The 22272-nt window shown below is 42.9% G+C and overlaps 2 protein-coding genes across 4 annotated transcripts; both read right to left on the minus strand.

Moving 5' to 3' along the window:
* Positions 1-1258: 1258 nt before the first annotated feature.
* On the minus strand, positions 1259-6793 carry tdh (L-threonine dehydrogenase). 2 transcript variants are annotated; one of them, XM_086190161.1, is made up of 9 exons: positions 6592-6793; positions 4748-4942; positions 4446-4488; positions 4236-4306; positions 3592-3741; positions 3060-3232; positions 2890-2980; positions 2453-2722; positions 1259-2360 (listed from the first exon to the last, which is right to left on the minus strand). In XM_086190161.1, exons 2-9 carry the CDS (start codon positions 4932-4934, stop codon positions 2221-2223), a joined length of 1125 nt encoding a protein of 374 aa, XP_086046287.1. In that variant the 5' UTR covers positions 4935-4942; positions 6592-6793; the 3' UTR covers positions 1259-2220. The 2 variants fall into 2 exon arrangements, with proteins under 2 accessions (XP_086046287.1, XP_086046288.1); XM_086190162.1 differs by lacking the exon at positions 6592-6793 and adding an exon at positions 5593-5652.
* Positions 6794-13496: 6703 nt separating this feature from the next.
* Positions 13497-21945, minus strand: mtmr9 (myotubularin related protein 9). Of its 2 annotated transcripts, none has more exons than XM_086190106.1 (11): positions 21856-21945; positions 21314-21503; positions 20824-20932; positions 19741-19866; positions 19410-19583; positions 19091-19308; positions 18856-19017; positions 18527-18668; positions 18038-18258; positions 17423-17574; positions 13497-13679 (listed from the first exon to the last, which is right to left on the minus strand). In XM_086190106.1, exons 2-11 carry the CDS (start codon positions 21493-21495, stop codon positions 13516-13518), a joined length of 1650 nt encoding a protein of 549 aa, XP_086046232.1. In that variant the 5' UTR covers positions 21496-21503; positions 21856-21945; the 3' UTR covers positions 13497-13515. The 2 variants fall into 2 exon arrangements, with proteins under 2 accessions (XP_086046232.1, XP_086046233.1); XM_086190107.1 differs by lacking the exon at positions 21856-21945 and adding an exon at positions 21610-21725.
* Between the last annotated feature and the right edge of the window lie 327 nt (positions 21946-22272).

The following is a 22272-nucleotide window of genomic DNA, read 5'->3' on the forward strand; positions in this document are numbered from 1 at the left end:
CTTTGAGTCCTTTTCCGTGCGGTGGTGTAATGTTCTCCTCGTACGAGCGAGCTAAACAAAGATAAGAGATTTGTAATTTTTCCCTCCGGCTGGAGCGAAAAAGAAGAAAAAAAAACAGCTGCACATTTCACATTCAGAGAGGCGAGCGTGCTCCTCGGTCCCGGCGTCTCACCTTACTCAACACTGAATTCAGCTGAATCAAACAAACTGGGCCCGTACCCCTCGCCCCTCTAAGCTGCCTCTCTGCTGGACCGCAAAACAACAACAACAAAAAAAACCTCACAAGGTCACCCAGCTGAAATTACTGACACAGAAAAATGGAGGAAAGGCTGCCATGCATGCGGAGGAAAATGCTGCTCTCTGGGTTCCAATTTATGATCCCATTTGGTTTCGATAACGCAGCAGCTGTGCTTTAGTGCCTGTATTGATGTGCTGAGACATTTCTCTTGTCTCGGCTTTGCGCGTAAATGTTCTCGCTGCGTTTTTCTGCATTAGAAACTGAAACATATATTCGATCATTTCAGGTTAAATACTTATAAACATGCATCAATTAGAGGTAAAAAGAGCCCCCTTCAAAAAAAAAAAAAATGCAGCTCATTCTCATTCACAACTGTACAAAATGGTTCCTCATACGTCAGCTCACTCTTTTCTCCTTTTTCCATGTCATGTGATCCTACTTGGGCTTTTTACATGATTCTCCAGCACACACCCAAATAAGGATATGTTTAGCAAATCTTTTTTTTTTTTAATTTGCACCAATTATGGACAAAATTATCCATTTCTTTTCATCTAAAGTTCTATTTTACCACATAGAAATCGCCTTGCCAGCGCCGGCTCTGGCTCCTAGTTCAGACAGCACAGTGTCAGCGGATGAAGACATTCTCATATTTCTCTTTTCAGCATTGAGACCATGGGGGTTTCAGCTTGTTCAGAACAGAACGCAACCCGACACTCCATAAAGGTCAAATTTAACATTTCTATTTGGAGGTCAATTCTGCAAATTACAAACTTTACAGAACGCACACACACCCCCCCCCCCCCCCATCACTGTAAGACAGACTGCTTATGTAAATGACAACTCAATAAGACTCACTGCTGTTGCTTTGACAACAGGGCCGATCAATCCCTTCACCATTGGCTCTTTACAGTAAACCAAACTCAGGATCAAAGAGTTCACAGCGGAACTATAGGACGTGTTGCTCGTCCAAGAGCTATAGTTTCATACCTTAATCCCAAAAATAAAAAGGTCAGGCAGATGTATGTGGAAAAAAAAAGTTTTTATTTTCAAAGCTGAGATTGTAACAGCACAGAATGAATCACCCGATGCGTCGCTTTTATAGAACGTTGAAACACGGAAAAACCACCGAACGTGGTTAAAAGTACCCTACATGTGGCGAACGGTGTCACATTTCCCCTTTTTATGCATTACAAATAAATCCCATGAAGTTGATGAAAAAAAAAAAAAATCTTAACAAAAACCCAAACAAAACACTGAAGTTTTTAATGCTTTCACGTGAATAGACAGAATAAATAAAGCTGTGGAATAAACAGAAGAACAATTCTTTGAGATGTATTGTGACGTTATCACCCCCCCCCCCTCCAACAACGTAAAGTGATTAGGGTTGTTTCCATGTCAGTAATTTTAAATAGAAATTCATCTAAAGTGCATCAAAAAGAACACAATTTATTTTTCCATACTCCCAAATCCAAAGTCAATAGTCTCAGGAGCTTTAAAGGCCCTGAATTTAGAAAATCCTTTGCAAAAAGAACCTGGATAGATTTAGATTTCCAAAGACAAAAAGCAGTAGAAAGGTTTTGCAGAGTCACAATCCTAAATTCCCCCCGCCTGTTTCACTTTTGTTTGCTCAGAAATTTGGTGTGGAATTCAGCAACATGCAAGTCATCTTCCCTTTCAACAGCCACATCGAGACACATAGACGTATATCCCTGATAACGACCTTCCACTAACAGACTGCTGCTCTTCACCTAAATCCCCCCCCCCCCCACTAGCAGAAAAAGGCCAGGAGAGTAAAGCCGGGTTGATTAGACAGGAGCAGGGAGGGATTGTCTAGCCCGCGTTGACCGTTTACGTCCTTGCACACGCAGGGCAAGCAGAGCCCTTCGGGTTTACAGAGAGAACGACTATGTACAGACCGTGTTCCTCTATTCTCTTTGGTCAGTCTTTACATTATGTACAAAGAAGAAGTGGCTTGTGCCGACTCAGTTAGCTCGGGCCATGAGCGTCTCTGTGCTCAAGTAGTTCAGCATGGTCTGGACGAGCTCTGGGAGATCGTAATCGTGCTTCCAGCCCCAGTCGTTCCTCGCGTTGGAGTCGTCGAAGTTCATTGGCCAACTGTCGGCTGGAAGAAACACATACGAAGACTTGGCTTCAGCTTAAACGCCCCCACCGCTAGCCTGTTCTTTTGAAACGACTGTTCTCCTAAAAACTTACCGATGGCCTGTCGGACGGGGTCGACGTCATACGTGACATCCACTTCGGGCATCTGCTTCTGGAGCTCCTGAGCCAGTTCCTGGGGAGTGAAGCTCATGGCGTTGATGTTGTACGTCCTCATGCTCAGCGTGTCGGCCGGCGCCTCCATCACCTCCAGTGTGGCGCGCAAACAGTCGTCGATGTACATCATTGGGAGCCGTGTGTCGGGTCTCAGGTTGCATTCAAACTTTCCAGTCTTGATTGCATCGTGGAAAATCTGGACGGCATAATCTGGACGGAGAAAATTAAGGATGAGCAAGTCCAAAATTAAAATCGTGTAAAAAAAAAAAAAAAAAAGTTACACAACAAGTGTGCAACATGACAGGACAGCTACGGGAATAGATGTGTATTAATGCTGGAACCTGGTGTGTGTGATATCAGCATGTAATCCCTCTCACCTGTTGTGCCCCCACCAGGCATGGAGTCAGCAGAGATGATTCCTGGGTAACGGAGACAACGGAAATCCAGGCCGTATCGGTGGTGGTAGTACTGCGAGAGGAATTTATCCTTGTTATAAATGCGGAGGTGTCATTTTTGGAGGGACGACAGAAAGAAGTTGAGATCTCACCTCTCCCATGAGCTCGGCGTGGACTTTGGAGACGCCATAGATAGTCCGAGGTCTCTGCACACAGAGGTCTGGTGTTGGGTTACGAGGAGACGTGGGTCCGAAGGCGCCGATGGTGCTGGGGACGAAGAGCCGCAAGCCGTGCTCAGCTGCGATGTCCAGGATGTTGTGAAGCCCTGAGGGACGGAATGGAAGAACCGCACACTTCAGAAACTCTTCATCTCTTTCCCTGCCAATCAACCTCAGCACAAATGCTGCCAGACTCTGGAAACCCCCCCCCCTCACACACACACACACACGTGCACACCCGTACGCTGAGCTCTTGTTACATAACTCAAAACCCATCTGTTTAAACTTGCCTACTCACTTTAACTGTAGGTTGTTGTTTTTTTTTTTCAATAGATCTTTGAATTTTACCTCATTTGCTGAACTTTAATTCTTTGTCGTGACGTCATTTAAATAGATAAAATGACTTACTCGTAAACGCGCTCTTTTGTGTGTGTGTGTGTGTGTAAGCAATCAATAACCCACTCACCGGTGATGTTCACAGAGCGCGCCAGGGCCACGTTAGCTTCTCCGACAGCACTGAGGAGGGCGCTGTAGTGAACCAGCCAAGTAATGCGGTTGTTCACCACAATCTCCCGCAGGTTTTTGTAGTCCAGGATGTCGGAGTAGATAAAGGGGCCTGATAGAGATAAGGAGAATTAAAATCTATTGGTACAGGTCAAGTCAAATTTATTTATACAGCGCCAAATCGAACAAAAGTTCTCTCATGACACTTTACAAGGAGAGCAGGTCCAGCACCACGCTCCTTCAATGAATCTACACCCAACAATTCTCCATGAGCGAGCGCATCCTGCAACAGCGGCGACGACAACCTTCCTTTTAACAGGCAGGAACGAGTCCAACAAAAATTAACTTTGGATAATGGTTCTTTTTTCTTTGATTTGCAGTATAATTGTAAAGAAGAAATCTGGCTGACACAAAGGTTCATTTTAGGCAAAGATGGTTAAAAAAAAAAAAAAGGAACAAGGAACAAGTTAACCATTCACACTGCCAAATACTGGAGTTTCAAAAGTGATTATTAGTCACAGCTGCGCTAAGGGAGAAAACTTTGTTCCTAAGAGTGTAATCAGGTAACTCCCCATCATGAAAGCTGCCGCCAGAAACTTGACTCACCACTGTGGAAGACATTGCTCGGTGGCTTCCTGATGTCAGACAGAATGACATTGTTCTTTCCGAACCTCTTCCTGTAAAGCGGGAAGTCAGTATTACATAAGGTGAGAAAAAGAAAAAGAAAAAAAAAGAAGAAGAAGAAATGAACCCAGCAAAGAAGGTCACAGGAACATATTAGAACCTGCAGGCGCATCAGGGGTGAAGAATTCTTACCTCAACAATTTGGCGAGCCCCACCCCGAGCTGGCCCAGGCCGCCTGGAATAGATAAAGCACACGTTTGAAAGAAGCAGGAGATAATGATCATCAGTGCTAGTCGCCATGGAAACTGAAGTTAGTCTTAAGGAAAATGGGCCCCAAGAAGAAGAAAAGAAAAAAAAAGGTCAAAACATTTTTCGCCTACACTTGTTTTAATGGCAATCTGATAGCTGGAAGAGCTGCCTATGTGGTTCATCCCATCTTAACCAGCAGGAATGTGAACTATGCTTCCTACAGCCGCAAAACAGGTGCTGCTTACCTGTAATGAGCACCTTAGGGTGGTCTGTTTCTGAGAACGACACAGAGTGGAAGCTGGCGTCGGATGTCACCTGACGAGGGGAGAAGCTGATGTTTCGTACGGCAACGGTGAGAGGTTGACAGCTGCACCCCGGAGCGCTGAGCAGAGCCTGCTTGGCCACCTTGCTGAGGGTTCTGATGACAGGCATGTTGGTACCTGTGGGTGGGAACAGGGCACCAGAGTTGGTGGAATTCAGTGTTGTTTATAATCAATGGAGCATTGGAGTGGAATCAGGCAGGTTTAAGTCAGCCAGACTAAGACTAATATTTGCCTGCCATCATCTACATTTTTTTTAGGGGGGGGGGGGGGGCGGCGGCGGCAGAAAACAAGTTTTGTGTCAAGAAATTCCAACTCTTTTCCAGACCTCTGACGCCAGACAGACAGACAAAACTGGCCATTCATGAGAGTTAAGATTTAATTTGGGCCTGCAACCAAGTAAAACTGGGAATAGTGACCAATCCAGAGAGTGATTACAGAATGAACTAACGTGTCAGCAGGGAAGACACGTAGGCGCAACAACAAGAAGCTCCGCAGCCCCAACAACCAAAAATCACAATGGAACGTTACTAAAAAAACCTGTTTACATCCTGTTTTTCTCCCTTAAAAAACAACAACAACCATACAAACACAACACGGAACACACACAGCCTGAAGGCTCTTAAAATAAGTCCTTTTATGCACCCGCATCTTTAGCTATTCCTACAAAAATGACAGCTTTAAGACGACATTTTAAATCAGAGGAGCTGCCACGACTTTTACACTTTTCTTCTTCTTCTTGCATTTCATCACTTTAGAAGCGTACTTACCGAGTGCTACAAGCTTCCCTAAAAAGGAAGGATCGAAGTAACTTGAGGGTACTTATACTGCCCTGCCTTCAGCTAGAGCCAATCAGAGAGAGGGCGTACTGACGTGCAGCCGCAGACGAAAACACTGCCAACAATGCTAACAAGATTGGAGACCTTTTGCGTTTAAAAATGATATACATTTTAAAGATGATATCTATATATATCTATATATATCTCTATATATCTATATATATCTATATATATCTATATCTATATATATAGTTGGACAATTTTAAGTTAAGTGCATATTAGTCGAATTTGTGTAATAAAATGCAAATTCATCGTGCTTTTTAGATAATTGTGTTATTTCATTGTAGACACCATCCAAGTTTACATAAGCAGAAACAAAATAACTTGCGTAAATCCCCTTTTCAACATTTCAAGCCCCCCCCGCCATGTGCTCGCCAATGTTATGCCAACATGGCTAAACGTATACAGAAGTCAGTTGTGTAACAGGGGGGCTCGGGCTGCTCCCCTCTCCGTGCGTCACAGTGGGTCTTATGTCTTAACTGTCGCCTCCGTAAATACCCGCCGGGCAGCGCCCCTGGACTCAACGTCCTCCAAGCCTCACGGACGACGAATGATTGAATCGATATTTGACTTATTTCACAATCTGAGGGAAGCGAACGGACATCCGTGTCAGCAGGCCAGTGTGCTTGAGCGAGGCTCTCTTGGCGCCCCGCCTGACACGTTCACAAGCGCCCGTCTGATAACTAGGCGCCCCCACGCGACGTTAACTGAAATCCGCCCGACCAAAAAGGCGAGAAAACGTGCGAGAAAACGGCTCCTCCTTTCCCTGAGAGTGAGAAATGTGTCGCCGTTTGATTGTGTGTGCGTGTGTGTGTGTGTGTGTGTGAGAGAGAGAGCAGCGCTTCATGAATGCAAGCAGGATACTACGGAGGTGAACGATATCTTAAAGAGCTAGCATCTACAAGGCTAGAAACATGTTAGCTTACTTACCGGTAGATTTAGTGTTTTACGCAGAAAAAACTAAATCCGTTAATGAATAAATAAGAAGCGGATCCAGTCGCCTTCAGCTCCGTGGAGTGATGCTTGTGTTATCTCCGGTAAGTGTTGCATCAGCTGCGTCTTCAAGTTATATATCAGCGGCCATCTGGCTGCTAGAGGAGCCGGCTTTCCTCGGATTGGCCGAGCCCCGGAGGTGCGGTGCTCCTCCACAGACCACGCCCACACGACGTCACCGCTTGCCGTCGCACGGCAGCTCACTGCATCCATTCACCCATGGCTTTTACTTGTTTACTCCCCTTAAGAAGTTGTTTTAGGCAGAAGTCGACCGAACCATGTGATTAATACTGCGTTTCGCCAGGGTGTTGAAATAAAGTACTCACCACGCTGATGAGATCATTCTGGGAAGAACTTTGCAGTTTCATTATCCGTGAGATTTTAAGATATGCAGAGTTAAGTAAGAACGGGTTATATATTGATAAATTACATTCTATGTGTCGGTTATTCTTCATAAATTGTACTGCAAAGTACAAACAAAATCCAGTTTGGTTGAGTTTCTGAAATACGTGAACACTGTTTGAAACTGTTAAAAGCATACATAACTGTATTCAGCGTAACTTTGTTGTACACATTGTATCTTTGGCTGTTGGTGGTTTATATTCTGTTTAAATACTGCTTACATTTATACATGTATGTTCGTTCATTAATAAAATACCAAAAATTCCTTTAAAAAATTATATGATATATAAATTATATATCACTGATCTCTCTCTCTCTCTCTCTCTCTCTCTCTATATATATATATATATATATATATAAATTAGAACTATTTTCTGCATTTGTAAGAGGCCAAAGGGTTGCTAGCTTTTTTTTTTTTTTTTTTTAAATCAGGCACTAATTCTAGCTTCAAACAGTGATGACCAGGACCCCCCGAGAGAGGGAGGTGAAACCAGATTATTTAAGAATTTAACATGTCGTGCAGATTAATATTTATACACCTCTGTGCAAGTATCACCTCTTGTTGCCACCAGTTGGTGCTGGCGAACACAAGCTTACGATATACTTCCCTTTTTTCTTTTTTCTTTTTTTTTTAAAAAAAAAAAAGAAAAACCCAAAAGAAAAACCTCAGTCTTCACAGTAACCCGCCACCTAATTATTAAGACATTTCTCACCAAATTTGAGCCGGTCACCTGGAGGGAGGAGCACATCAAAGTGTTACAAAAGTGTCGTTTCCTGTGGCCACTAGGAGGCACTGTGTCGAATCTGATCTGCGGTGTAACAGGTTCTTCTTTGACCCATTTGAAACCCCTCTACCATGTTTGGTGAAAATCAGCCTCATAGCTTTTGTGTAATCTTGCTAAAAGATAGTCAAAGGAAAAACAGGAACTCTTTGGTGGAGATACTACTCCCTCAGATTTTCTAAACTTGTGAAATGTTTAGGATGTTAAATATGGCTCTTGAGCAACCACAACCGTACCCACATTCAACTGGACATATGTAGAATGTATTCTGTTGCTGGTACTCTGTCCGTGTCCTCTTCACTTTTGCACCTGCTAACGGCGCCTAGCTTCTAAACTAGCATTCTTGCTAACTCCAGCATGTTTACACTGATATTAATTCATGTGTTCTTATGTGCCCCATTCAAATGCATTAAAAATCTAAATCGGCAGTGAGTAACTGAAGCTTAGCAGTTGATAAGCATTCGTGTAACCAAAACTAGTTCCGTGATTTGATGAGTATCTTTTCACACACTGGAACCATTGTGTCGACACAGTAAAGGGCGGTGAAACACTGCCTCTGATTTCAGTTTAAACAAGTATGGATAGCTGTGACTGGAACAGAGGGCTCAAGGTTGTCTTCGCCGTTGTCATCGCGATAATGCATCAACGAGCTTGGAATGTGTAGATAAAAGTATGTGATAAAACTGAGTGTGCTCGTGCAACTTTGCCAGACTTCCTGCAGTGCATCATTCTGAGTTCCCAGACTTAATTAAACTGTATGAACATAAATTGACAGCCTGTCTGTCCTTGTCTCTGCCCTGCTCTCTCGCTCTCTTTCTCCCCAACGGGTAAAAGCAGACGTCGGTTCCCATCGCGCCCCGATCTGCTCGACGTTCCTGCCTGTTAAGAGACAGTTTTCGTCGCCGCTCATGGAGAATTGTTGGGTGTAAATTCATTGAAGGAGTGTGGTGCTAAACCTGCTCTACTTGTAAAATGTCATGAGAGAACTTTTGTTGTGTTTTGGCACTGTACAAATAAAACTGACTTGACAGCCTGACAAACTCCACTCAACAAAGACATCCTGATGAGGAAGTTAGCTTCTTTTCTGTGATCACATGGTTGACACTCAAGAGCTGAGATGCTAACTCTGTAATGGCGTGGAGTTTGCCTGGCGGTCAGGCTATGTTCATTTCATTTGGAGGACAGGGCTGTGAAAAAAAAAAAAAAACGACAACGTTGCTTTCTAAAAGGGATAGTTCACTCAAAAATGAAAATCCAGTGAAAACATTGTGTCCCGGTTGGGCGCAACAAGCCACAGTGATTCTAAAAACATGGCATCAGGGACATTTGTTCAAAACAACCTGGCATGTTGAAGCTTCAGGTGAGCCTTACGGAAGCATTTTATGGTTTTAGTAAGTAAAGTGACGTTTGAACAGTAGGACGTTATTGCAAAATAAAAGAAACTAATATGTTCCTTTGATAAAGGATATTTATCAAAGGAACAAGTATATATACGCCTTCTGTTTGACTTTGATGGTTTGTTTGCAGTAGATAGAGGAAGGCCGTATAGGCTGACAATGTGTACAGCAGAGGGTGGGCTTCAGGTCCGTGCTGGTGTGTGAGTGGTAGACTGGAGCACACCCCTACATCTGTCGTCACTGGGAAGGGTACGACTTCCTCAAAAACAAGTTAATGTGTAATCTGACACACTTTAACTTAATAACAAAGCAATGATCTATCGGGGAACGGCTCCATATCTTGTGTGTGAGCGTTTGTTTGTGTTCTCGTTCAATGTCAGTTATTTAACAGGGATAAAATACATGAGTTTGATTCAACAGTGTTGTAACCTTCATCGCCACTAGGTACTTAAGCAAAGGAACACACAGTTCTTCATTGTCTCCCGAGGCTTTCATGGCATTTAGTGTGATTAGTGTGAGCACAGCTGACTGCCAAGAATCAGACGAGTGACAGACAACGCTGCATTAATATGGGGACAAAAGAGAGGCTGCACTGTAACACCGCGCGCTATCACGTTTCCTGGTAGCAGCTGATGCTTGGCTATATATGACACAGTCAGATGGTCGGACGCTCGCTTACATTCCTTGTCCGGTTATCTTTTGCGTCACAGCATTGACTTTATGAGGTGGCTGGCTGCTAATCGCTGGGCGAGCCTTATGAGGACACCGCCACCGGCCACCGCAGAGGAGAGCCGCTTCTAAATCACATGCAAAGAAAACCTAGTTTGTTTTGGTTGTTTTTTTTTAAGTAGTTACACTTGAGGGTTAGCTCATGACAGAACAGTCGAGCAGTTTAAGTCAGCACATTTTCACATTTGATTGAAAAAAAAAAAAGCACAGACATTAAAGCTGCATGAGTTTACTTTTTAAAATGAAACATTCTCATTTTTCTTTTGATGAGTTTATGACGTCTTTCCAAGAACCCCCCCCCCCCCCAAAAAAAAACCCATCGATTGCAGCTTTAACATTTAGATTGAGAGCCAACCCAGAGTTACACTGCATCATATACCGTATCATTCTGGTTATCGTGTCACTTTTATTTATGACACATTAACATTAGAAACATTAATCTGATGAAGTGTTACAACACGAAGACAGGGACTGATCCCTTCGATCAGAGCTGCCCAAAGTGGTGCTGGGGGACCAGATCAGGCCCACAACAGTTCAAAAAATAAATACCCAATTAAAACTATTATTTTAAATACAGGTGTAATAATAATGAAAAAAAAAAAAACTTTTTGTGCGGTAACAAATGCTCTTTGAATATGAAGGATCCCTAATAATCTATTATTTCTGTATAATCTGATCAGGCAGCAGAGGGACACTTTGCACAGGACATCAGTTTTGCATGCATACTGTTTGGCGACAGTGGCGTTATTATTATTAAAACAATACAATTAATTTTTTAAAAATTAAAAAGTGTTTGCTATTACACTGCCACAGCACACACAACCCCCCCCCCCCCCTCCATTTTTGGCCCTGTCTTTAGACACACTTGAAATAACTACTCAAACATCATTTTGGGTTTTACAGATTATTTTTAATGCCTTTTGAACTTAAAAAAAACAGCAATGATTGATATATGATATATCTTTACAGATATCTGGTGAGTACTTACAACTTGTCATTTTAACATACAAAAAAGATCAATTTTCTTCAGTGCCAACAAGCGTTAACATTGACAAGAGATTGAAAGACGACGCTGCCTAATGCAAGAAGAGGAAGGCTGTACAATTACACCACTACCTTGATGTAACTGGCTTCTAGTCATGCAGAAACACAGAAGTGAAGTAAAGTGCCTTATTTGGGCCAAACAATGTATTTAGTGCATAATTGACATATTAAAATTTCCCTTTCTCATGCAGTTTAATGTAGTGGTGAGATTATTACATCATTCGTGAAGCAGAATTGGCGAGGAGTTCTAAGAAAATGAGGTGACGAACGGATCAAAGCGTTGAAATGTGGCCGAACATTGTAGAACGCCACCATTCAGCATAAAGTGTCGAGATTTCCTCGGAGCGTGATTCCACAGTGAGCACGCTTGCGAGATGATCCACGCGTCTCTGCGTCGGGATCGTTTTGATTGTGTTGAGTTTAGCGTCTGTGGCTCATTCTTCAAGGAAAGAACATTCAAGCGTTAAGTAACACCATGAATGATTCCACCTGCTTCTCCTGGCTGAGCTAATGGCTGAAAAATTGACGGTGATGGAAGATTAAAAAAAAAAAGCAACAACCCTCAAATGAAAAGTATTTCACCTGGATATATTGGCAAATATTCACATATACATTAAGGCATTTATTGTCCAATATGGCAGCAACTGGTGAGTACGAATAACAAGAAGCTAATTACAAGAATATTTTAATCGCATATAGATTTGCTGAAATGCCTGTCATTTAATCTTTAACAACAAAAGAGCAGACGATCAGTTTGTTCAACATGTAAACACACTAAAAAGGGCTTTTAGTGCTGTATGTATTTTCTTGAAGAAGACAACATGGCCAGCATAACCATGGCAACAAAACGCTCAGCACTGACCCTACTCTTTCCCCTGCATCACAATCACATTTCAGACTCCTCCACGATTATGAAAAAGCAAACATAACCCGGCGAGATGATGGGTGTTCCCGTTTGAAATGAATGTGTGATGTCATCTCGCCACGAGACTTCCTGGAATGTCAAGTAATGTTCAGATAAATGTAGCAACATGTCAGTTTATTTGGTCCGATCGCAACCTTGATCAAGCCTCCTCTCTCATTGTACTTGACCCCTACCTACGCTTATTATGTCACCTCAACATGGAGCGGAGTCACATGCTACCGTCCAGCCCCCCCACCCCCCCACCCCCATACGTTACCATAGTTACTCCGCAGTGCTTCAGCAGCCTATATGTTCAGTATAGCCTGTAGGAAGTGAACAACACTTCTCCAGAACAAGATCAACGTCCACAAACGCTCAGGCCTTTTAGCATCAGTTTGACAATCAGCTGATCACATTTGTTTGGTTTGAATGACGCATGGCAAAATAAGTAGGAATGTGTGTATGTGTGTGTGTGTTTGTGTTTCCCACCAGCATGTAAAGCTTTATTTTTCTATGTTTTGAGGTCAAAATAAGGGAGAACGCTGTGTCTGACAAGAGCAAGACCACTGCAACAGTTCAAGAAAAACAAAAAAGGCATGTTTTGGCCACCAACAGGCTCAGTTTGTTATTCTAAGTGTCTGACGTGATGGAGAGGATCCTTGCTTGGACAGACGTTTATTTAACATGTAACAGAAATCTGGCTCAAGATGAAGGTCTGGCTGCGAAACCTGGTAGGAGGTGAGTTTACGCTGACGTCCCATTTACTGAAAGACGAGATGGGAGTGAGTGTGCGAGGGAGCCGTACGAGTCAAGAGTACAGTTGAAGCTTTTACTGAGCGGTTTAGGTATTTCCAAACTGTTGCAACAAAATGATGTGTCACACGTTGCAATGCTTTCCTTGACTATCTTTAGGGAACGGGGCCATGCTCCGCTAGTTGTACTGCACAAGAATGAAGATCATGGTGTCAGAGACCCATGAGACTGTACAAAAAAAATTAAACCCTTCATTCCTGGAGAAATAAATACTCCAAACAGGAGCGGAACATGAAGGTTGTGTTATTAACTAAAGTTAGCATGTTGGCCTGCCACAAAAACATGACCAGATAGCAAGAAAAACTATCACTCTGTGTACAAAAACGCTGACCTGGAAAAAGGAAAACAAAAAAAAAAACAAAAAATCTCTGTCCATAAATGTTGTCAGACATTTATAAAAACGTTGAGCCAGTAAATGTCAAACCCGAAAGAGTTTGACAGACTCCTAACAAAAGCCATTTCGGCCACATGAATACACAATGTCTTTCAATATAGAACCGACTCCTATAATTGTTGTCCCTTTTCATCTTTAAGACCTCAATACATAGCAAAATCGTTGAAAAACAGCATCAGTAGTATCCTTGAAGTACTTCTGGACATGTAAACTGTGAGAGTAACTGCACGAGAGCAGTCCAGTGAGTGATTTTCAATTTCATTTTCTTCTGAAACAAAACACGTAGTAACAATCGTGTTTACAATCTTTTTCTTTTTTACAACATTTAATATCAAGTGACAATGATTTGCTCAACTAAAGCTTGAAAGATGTTCTACCTCCTTCCCCCGCAGCTCCCTAGGGTGCTTGCAGCAGCGGGTCTTCTGTTTCCAGCTGGGCTAGCTGCCTACGCAGGACGTTGACTTTGTTCTGAAGCTCCTTGTTGTACTCAATTATATGCACCATTTCCTCATAGGCCTCATCCAAACACTTTGAGGAGCGATTCCAGCGCAGGAAAACTCCTGTAGCAGAAGAGGGGAGAATTCAGTTAAGAGCATATCGCAAGGAAGTGGCTTCCTTTGGTCCCGATCCGTTCCAAATACAACACCGAGGACATCTTCCCGATGGAGGTGGAAAATACAGGGCTTTCATATTAAATACAGTGGAAGAGAACAGAGGAAATACCAGCAAGTTGGACTGGATCAACAATGTACGTGGCTCTTTGATTCAGTTTCAACATCAGGAGATGACAAGATGATGATGATGTTGAAAAGACAGTAGCGACTATCAAACTCTCCCTGATTGGGATGGTTGGGGGATTTTAAAAGAGGAACCTGTGGGTCTGGTAGACTGGATATACCCATATGTCACAGGAATATGTGACAAATACAGAGTTGATGTACAGGTCACAGCTGGAACAACTATGAAATAACCAGAACGCTGATTCATCGAAGACCGAGAAACATTCGTTGATGTCTAGAATTGCACTTAGTGTCCTGTGCTTTTCTTTTTGTTCGGATCATTATGTACCATTTTTGGATGTTTGGGCTCAAATGTACTTAAATAATAAAGCTCAAATTCAACTACAGTGGGCAGCAAAGTAGATTAAAAAGCCTTTTTGTTGCTGGGTGACATAGATATGATCACACAGAGGTCGCAGTGAGTGCCCCTAAACAACAAAGACAACACTCATGGGATCGAAGCATCTTTGTCTCTGGATTACACAGTAAATACCCAGCAACTGAGAGCACCGAAGCTCTCATCACCAGGCATGGAAACTTGTCCTGCAGTGACTTCAAGCACACATCTGTAGTTGTAGTCAGTGTCAACAGCAGCAGGTTGGGATGTCTGTGGGGTCCTTCAGGTCAAGTCAGGAGTGCGCGTCATTCGCGACGTCGTATTTCACGTGCCGCTGCCCAAGTCTGTTTAAATATGTTTCTGTTCATGTAGATGGAGGCGAGGGGGAGGGCACTGAACTGCATGACCCCTGAGCAGTCTTCACACCTTCACTCTTTTTTTAACATTTCTTTATATTTTAGTTTTTTGTTCTTTTTTTTCCAACCACATTCCAAAAAACTGACTTTGAGGAGATACTGGGTGAGGGAAGGGTCTTGGAAATCTGTCCCTAACCAACAGCGCTAATAGAGTCAAGTTATTCTATTATCTTAGCCACGTCCTGCCAATGTCTGCTACATCATCCTTTATCCTTATTTGTCTTTGTCTTGAATTGTGTAAATGTGTGTTTAAAATTAACATTTAAATTATTACCCGTGTGCCTCGATAAATACAAGAAGGAAAATGTAATGTAACTGATTGAATGTAACCTCTTTTTTTTTTTTTTTTTAAATGACTCCAATTATTTTAATATCCAGAAACAAGGGGCAAAATTTAAATATGTTTTCTATGACTGACTAACAGAAGTGTGCCACAGGTCTAAGATTAGCATGCATATGACTCTTAACTCATCTAGTAGTAAACAGTCCTACATGCCCCCGTGTCAGGGGGCTCAGGTGTCCTGGAGGTTGAGTGGTGGTGGTTGGCGGGGGGGGAGCCTATAATAAGTCTTGCATGCCAGCTGAACACATGACCGACAGGGAAGAGAGAGGCAATCCAGCAATGCCAGAGAGGCAATCTGAGCTATTCTGAAAATGAAAGCCAAAAAGTCATATGAACTGAATGGTCACAGGCAGAATTAGACCTCCATGTTATGTAGTTGATGAGAGTTAGCGCGCAAAGAGAGGACATAGTCGATGAGAGTTAGCACGCTATGAGAGGATATAGTAGATAAGATTTAGCACAATATGAGAGGATATAGTCCATGAGAGTTAGCACGCTATGAGAGGATATAGTCCATGAGAGTTAGCACGCTATGAGAGGATATAGTAGATAAGATTTAGCACAATATGAGAGGATATAGTCGATGAGTTAGCAAGCTATGAGCAAAGGCGTCATCGTCCTGTTAACTTCCCTGTGTTCGGGACTTTGAACTTTCATTGTTCTTTACCAGTAAAAAAGAGAAATCCAGAGTGGCGTTAGCTTGAAAGGTTATTGAGCAAAGGCATGAGTCAATGCAGCACCGCCACACGGAGGCCATGTACACAAACAGTGTTACTCAGCGAAAATGAAAAAAACAACAACAGACAAATGGACTACCAGTTAAGCCTAGGTTCATTGAGTCTACTGTATATATCCCCACACACACACACACACACACACACACACACACACACACACACACACACACACAACAAACCAGCAGCACCAATCACAAAGCCCTTCTTGATGCTGTATCACATAAAGTAAGAACATTCATTCCTGCTGTCTCACTTGCAGCCACATTGACACAAACATCCATCAGCAGGGGCAGGATAGGCCAACTTTTTGGCAAACATGCTTCAAGTATTTCTTATTTGCAGTCCTCCCCAAAGCCACTTACAGATACACGTCTATCCTCTGTGCATTCATTAGGGAGCCGACACCCACAGACACCAACTGAGCGCTAGATAGCTTAGCGCAATGAATGGCAGTGGATGAGCAAATGTAAAAAAAAGTCAAAATTCATCAAATATACTTTTTTTTCCCTCCACACTAACAGTCACTTTGAATAAAAAAGCAACAACATGTAATTACAAGACATTATAATTTGAAAGGCGTCAGGTTCATAGTGGGACGACTGTCCTGAGTGGGTGCAGTGATTCAATGTAAAACTTCAGAAAAAAATAAAAAGCAGCAACCTCTACTACTAATAATGACTGTCTTTGTAGAGAGGATAAGGAGGATTACCTTCGTAGCAAGATCCTGAACCTTCTTGAACCAGAATAAACACTAGGAACTACAGGATTTAGAAGCTTCTTTTCTGGCTCTGGGGAGGAAGGCAAATACACTTCCATCATGCTACAGAACGTTTATGCTAACTGAAGGTGGTGACATCTGTGTTTAGGGTACGTTGGCTCTCACCAGGTTGTGTTCGTGGGACGAGGGGAGGGAATTGAAAGGCAGGAAATTGTATCGCAAAAGGTTTTTGTTTTTTTTTGTTTCGTTCTTCATGTTTCCTTTTAAAACAAAACGGATACAGTTTAGAACACGGCGGATGTAGCTTTGAAGTTGTTCTATATATAGAGATAGAGATACATGAGAGCAGTGAAAGCCACTGGTGACCTCTTCTGGTAGAGGTTCACAATGTCAGTCAGAAGTCAAAGGCTTGCACTTGATAACTAACAACTGCTTTAGACATTAGTGCTGCGCCTCAGGCGTTACCACACTCAAACCCAAAATATCAGACCAACTCTGCCATAAAAATACAGTCTGGCATCTAACTGGCTGATACACAGACACAGGTTTTTGAAAGTGGCTGCCAGTCTTCTGATCCCAGTCTGCTTGGTGTTTACTCCGACCCACAAAACACAGTCATCATGCGCTATTTTGACATTTAATGATATGTTTTGCTCCTCTTTACGTGTGGAAACATTCCATGTAAACCCTGGAATTATATGATATAGGCACTTTATTTTGGAAATAAAGGACACCTCAAAATACAGCTGGAAGAGGGAGCGACTTTGACCTAACCCTGTTTTTTCATCCAGTCCGACGATTTAAAGAAAAATACAGTTTACTGACACGAAACATTATTTCAACCTACTCGTACTCACTTCTTGCCTGAAACCTGCATCAATTTATTAGTCAGTAAGTCTTATTTGTAGTCTTTTTCCAACAGGATGAAATAAATACAGGTTGTGCACTTCCACGCTCGTTTTCAGTTTCTTACCTTCCCACAGCAGCAGGCTCTGAGGGGCCACGGAGGGCCAGATAACCAGGCTATTGGACTCGTACAGCGGGTTTGTCAGACGTTCCAGCTCCTGTGGCCGATTCACCCAAGACCACAGCGACACCGTCTTCTCGGGTAGGGACAGTTTAGCTCTGTGACGGGGTGAGAGGGTGTCAGGGTTCTTCAGGAGGGCAGCGGTAACCTACAGCTTGTCTGAGCGTCTCTTGTAGGACCAGATAATGTTTCTCTACCTAGTTGATTGTTTACATGATTACAGCGAGCAACGTCAACATTACCAACGAAAACAACTAGCTTGCGTTATGAAGATGAATTTACCGGGAGGTATCATTTCATGTCACAATAATCTGTGACCAGATTAACAATGAAGTGACATCTTAGGTGCAACTAGCTGAAGAAGCTTGATGAAATATATGTTTACATAGTGGAATGAAAATATCAAACGGACAATAACGTGTGATTCATTTTGTTCAAGCATTTTGCTGAGTGGTAACTGCATTTAACTGTATTGGCAAATGCAAGTGGACGTTAAATGGTGTTTCCAAGATGCTTTCAAAAGAAAATGCCATATTTCTGACAGAAATACTTCAGGTTTACCTCTCAGCAGCGCTGTTGCCCAAGAAAGTTCCAAACTGAGAAGCATACGCGTGCTCAAAGAGCAGCACCAGGAAGCTCTCGTTGAATTCAAAGGAACATGGAAACTGGCGAAGAATCTGCCACACGCAGTCCAAGAAAAGCAGGAAGACTGGAGCCTCTTGGCGAGGTTTGTTGTTTGAGTAGGCTGACTGGGCGCAGCGCTGCTGGAACTGGTGACCAGCCTAGAAAGATGGCAATTACAAAGGGAGAAGGAACCGTGAGGACACCCCACACATAAAAAAAAAATAAAATCTAATGGGCATCAGCTCAAGGGAGGTGAAGAATACTTGCAGAATTAACTTATAAATACAAACAACTTCTACTGTTTGAAGGAAAAAAAATAAAGTGCCTTATCTTTTAATCGTGTAAAATCAGATCTACTCATAAAGTTCCGTAACCGAGGCAATCAAAATGAGAAACAAGTCTGCTTCAAAGGTCAGAGAGGCTCACCTGGAGCCACTCTCGCTCCACAAGACCCTGGAATCCTCTGATGGTCCTGCAGGCTGGATCAAGGATGATCTGAGCCAAGGAGGTCACCTGCAGGGTGGAGTCTGTCCCCTCCGTACCGTGAACGAGAACAGACGCTCCCTCCCTGACACAGACATGATAGTGGTGAAAATGATATCTAAGGGAAGGCGGTACCGCGCTAACAGGCTGATGATCAACCTAGCGGGAGATGAAGTGTAAAGCAGATACAGTGGATATTCATGAGCTGCAACATCCTACACGCTGCATTTACATCGTTTAATCCACGACCACAGCAAAGGTCTTTTCCTGACCTGTCGATACACTGAGCAGCCAGGCAGGCTGTGGTGAGGATCTCCTTGACATGAGTCTGCCAGCTGGAAGCTTCAAGCTTGCTTAGCCAGCGGTCCATGCTGTGGGACTGGTCGTTACACGCCTCCACCAGTTTAATTAGGCTCTCCTGCAAGACACTGGACCTGGAAATGACACCAGTGTTAATAATCAGTCTTAGCAAAAGAAAGAGGTGAAAGGAAAGGCACCACAGCCCACCTCTCAATGGCCTTGTGGATCCTCCTCCACTGGGGGTAGTTCGCCTCCGATTCAAATCCTCCTCCTCGTGCTTTGGCCTGCTGGGCTATGTTGATGGTGCGTGTGTCAATGATGTAGCCACGTTTGCCTGGCCGCAGGGTGGCATTGATCAACTTCTCATCTTCCTTGCACCGCCGCCCGTTGGTGCCCGTGAGAGGCTGTCCTGCTCGCATCATGACCTGAGAATGGATGACTTTTCAAGTGTCTGTAGTGCTGTATTATATCACCAAAAACTACCAGCCAGTTAATAGAACAATAACAGAGAACACAAGGTACTCACCATGCCATTCTTCTTGTGGTAGTAGCTAAGTACGGGGAAATGACCACCATGACGGAAGGTAGCTATTTTCCTCAGTGTGTCATCATCAATACCTTTTGGCACTGCCACCAGGGGAGGATACGTCGGACACACGCTGAAGTCCTTGTTGACTTCACTCAGCCTCCACTCATCTGTCTGAGAGAAGGTACAGAGGAGATGGGTGAATTCCTGACTGCTATACAGTACACAGATGTCAGACACTCATTGTTACATCTGAGGCTTCATCTTTCAAAATCACAGCCTAACTATTGTATGACCAGTAAAACAACATTCGTGTTCATTAATTTCACACCATAGACTCCAAGTCTTTAAAGGCATCTTCTGGGCGGAAGGAATTCCATCCATCTTCTATGACTTCAAACATGGGTCGGTAGAAGAAAGGGTACATCAGGGAGACTGAATCAAGAGTGGACAAAGCCTAGAGAGACAAGAATAATACCTGAGATGTATACAGTCTTGAATTTCATCTGCAATTACAACCATTAGTGTGGCCCCTGTCATTTTGGGGCGGGGCCACATGTGCAATCTCATAAAACTTGACCGTCATCTTGACTTGTCACTTAGAATCGTTACTGTCATTATCCCTGCCGCATTTTGCCATCTACCATCTTGACTTTCATCTCAGTCATATAGACTGTCACTCAGACTGTCATATCAGACTGCCATCCGTCATCTGCCACCTTGACTTTCACTCAAAATCATGGCTGTCATCTCAGTCAGACACCTGTCCTCTGAATCGTCATTTCTTCTTGGCTGTTATCTCAGATTGCCAACCTTCTCTCATCTTAGTCATCCTCTCACTCAGAATCTAAACAGCCATCTCAGTTTGTCATCCCTCTGTCTTGTGACTACCACGCAAACCTTGCGACTATCATCTGCCTGTCATTTTCCTGTCATCTTACCTGCCAATCAAGGCTCTATGATATCCTTCATATCATAGCAGTAAACATCCATCCATCCATTTCCTTCTGCTTATCCTGTTAAGGGTCATGGGGGGCTGGAGCCTATCCCAGCAGCCTTCGGGCAAGAGGTGGGGGTCACCCTGGACGGGTCACCAGTCCATCACAGGGCCAACACATAGAGACAGACAACCATTCACACTCACAGTCACACCTACAGTCAATTTAGAGTATCAATCAGCCTCGTCCTCTCTTGATGTCTTTGGGTTGTAGGAGGAAGCTGGAGTACCAGAGAGAACCCACACAGGTACAGGGAGAACATGCAGACTCCACACAGAAAGATCCCGTGCCTAAGCTGGGGCTTGAACCCGGAACTTCATTGCTTCTTGTTGTGAGGCAACAGTGCTAACCACCGCACCACCATGCCGCCCTGCAGTAAACAATTTTCAGTAAATATATTTTAATTGTATTCTTACCTCAATCGAGCTGGCAATGTTGAGACACTCCTCCATACCAGGAATGTCTAGTTGGATCACTCTCAGGTCTTTGCATTTGACTATGATACTACCTATAGACCCCACAAATCTGAAAAACATTGGCAAAAAGATTTGATTCAAAAACTATGCTTGGTAGACCTCAACAATCCCTGGCTGTTGGAGCAGACATTGCATATTCATCTGAAAAAATCTACATGGACACGCAGCAGGCGACCATTTGTTTGCATATAAATGGAGCAACTGTTTTTTTTTAAATCTGCTCTGCATAATGTTTGAGCAGATTTCTAGTCCCTTGCACATCTCTGGGAAGATCTCAGCAAAAAAAAAAAAAAAAAAAAACCCAAAAAACCCACTACATTATCTTGCCAAGAATACATAACCAAATGGGTAACATTTTGGATACATAAAATGCAAAGCAACTGTGAAACAAGAAAAAAATTGCAGGATTATTTATTAAGAGTCTTATCACCTTTTCTCAATAGAGTCAATATTTGAATGAAGCAACCACAGCTCCTCTGTGTTGTCCTGTCTGGAGGAGAGGATGAGGTGATGACCAGTTAAACACAAAGTCCCTTCTACAGTGGGCATGAAAGGTCGATGCAGGACAACCCCATCCACCCTGGGTGTCTTTATCAGCTCGGCGAACTCCATGGTGAGACCTGAGTGAAGGCAGCACATAAAACAAATGCAAAGGCGACAAAACAATGACAGTGCGGTTTACATTTAATGTGGACAGGCTGATAGCTACTGCTATAAAAGACTCACCCAGGCCTCACTGTGGTGAATTTGTTTTACAAAGCTACACCCAATTCTGAGCTAGCTACACTTCCCTAAATCCTTGAAATGAAGTGGCTAATGTTAGCTGGCTACCTACCAGAGGCGGAAACAGGAAATTAGTAGCGCGTCATTAAAAAAAAATTCATAAGAATGTTAAAATAACAAACACTATAAATCTGCAATACACAAATACATAGGTTTATTCGATAGTAGAACGATTTTTTATGCAATTACCTGCCCGTTTTCGATTATTGCTTTGCTGGGTGAGTCAAGTACGTCCACAAAAACACGCCGACTGGAAACAACTGACTTGCGAAATGAATATATCCGGGCGTTGGCAGAAAATTCCCAACTTTAATTTTTACTTACACCGTAAAATAAAAAGGAAATTATCCATTGGATTAAAGAAGTTGAAGACATTTTATCCAACATCCACAGAATGACATGAACTTCATGAAAATATGTTCAAAGGTTGTGCTGTATATATTTTTCTCTTCGCAGAACAACAGTGTAGGATTAATGATTTATAATTAAGCCACTGCTCACATGAATTATTTCGCGATAAGCGAAGGCTACATGAAGTATTTGGATACTTTTACTGTTTGTCTCTATCTGCTTTTTTTGTTTTTTGTTTTTTTTTTGTTTTTTGTT

This window comes from Aulostomus chinensis, chromosome 20 (genome assembly GCF_037954235.1).
Source record: "Aulostomus chinensis isolate RoL2024-O1b breed Wild chromosome 20, RoL_Achi_v1.0, whole genome shotgun sequence".
NCBI lineage: Eukaryota > Metazoa > Chordata > Actinopteri > Syngnathiformes > Aulostomidae > Aulostomus > Aulostomus chinensis.

Bases quoted from the DNA above. Each gene is read 5' to 3' on its own strand.
- tdh (XM_086190161.1), bottom strand. From the start codon at position 4,934: ATGCCTGTCATCAGAACCCTCAGCAAGGTGGCCAAGCAGGCTCTGCTC. The intron at 4,489-4,747 runs GTAAGCAGCACC...TATCTATTCCAG, and splicing joins CCCTAAGGTGCTCATTACAG to GCGGCCTGGGCCAGCTCGGG. The intron at 2,981-3,059 runs GTGAGATCTCAA...TTCCTCTCGCAG, and splicing joins ACGCCGAGCTCATGGGAGAG to TACTACCACCACCGATACGG.
- mtmr9 (XM_086190106.1), bottom strand. From the start codon at position 21,495: ATGGAGTTCGCCGAGCTGATAAAGACACCCAGGGTGGATGGGGTTGTC. The intron at 20,933-21,313 runs GTGATAAGACTC...AATGTTTTTCAG, and splicing joins ATTGACTCTATTGAGAAAAG to ATTTGTGGGGTCTATAGGTA. The intron at 18,259-18,526 runs GTGAGCCTCTCT...CCATCTTTCTAG, and splicing joins TGGAGCGAGAGTGGCTCCAG to GCTGGTCACCAGTTCCAGCA.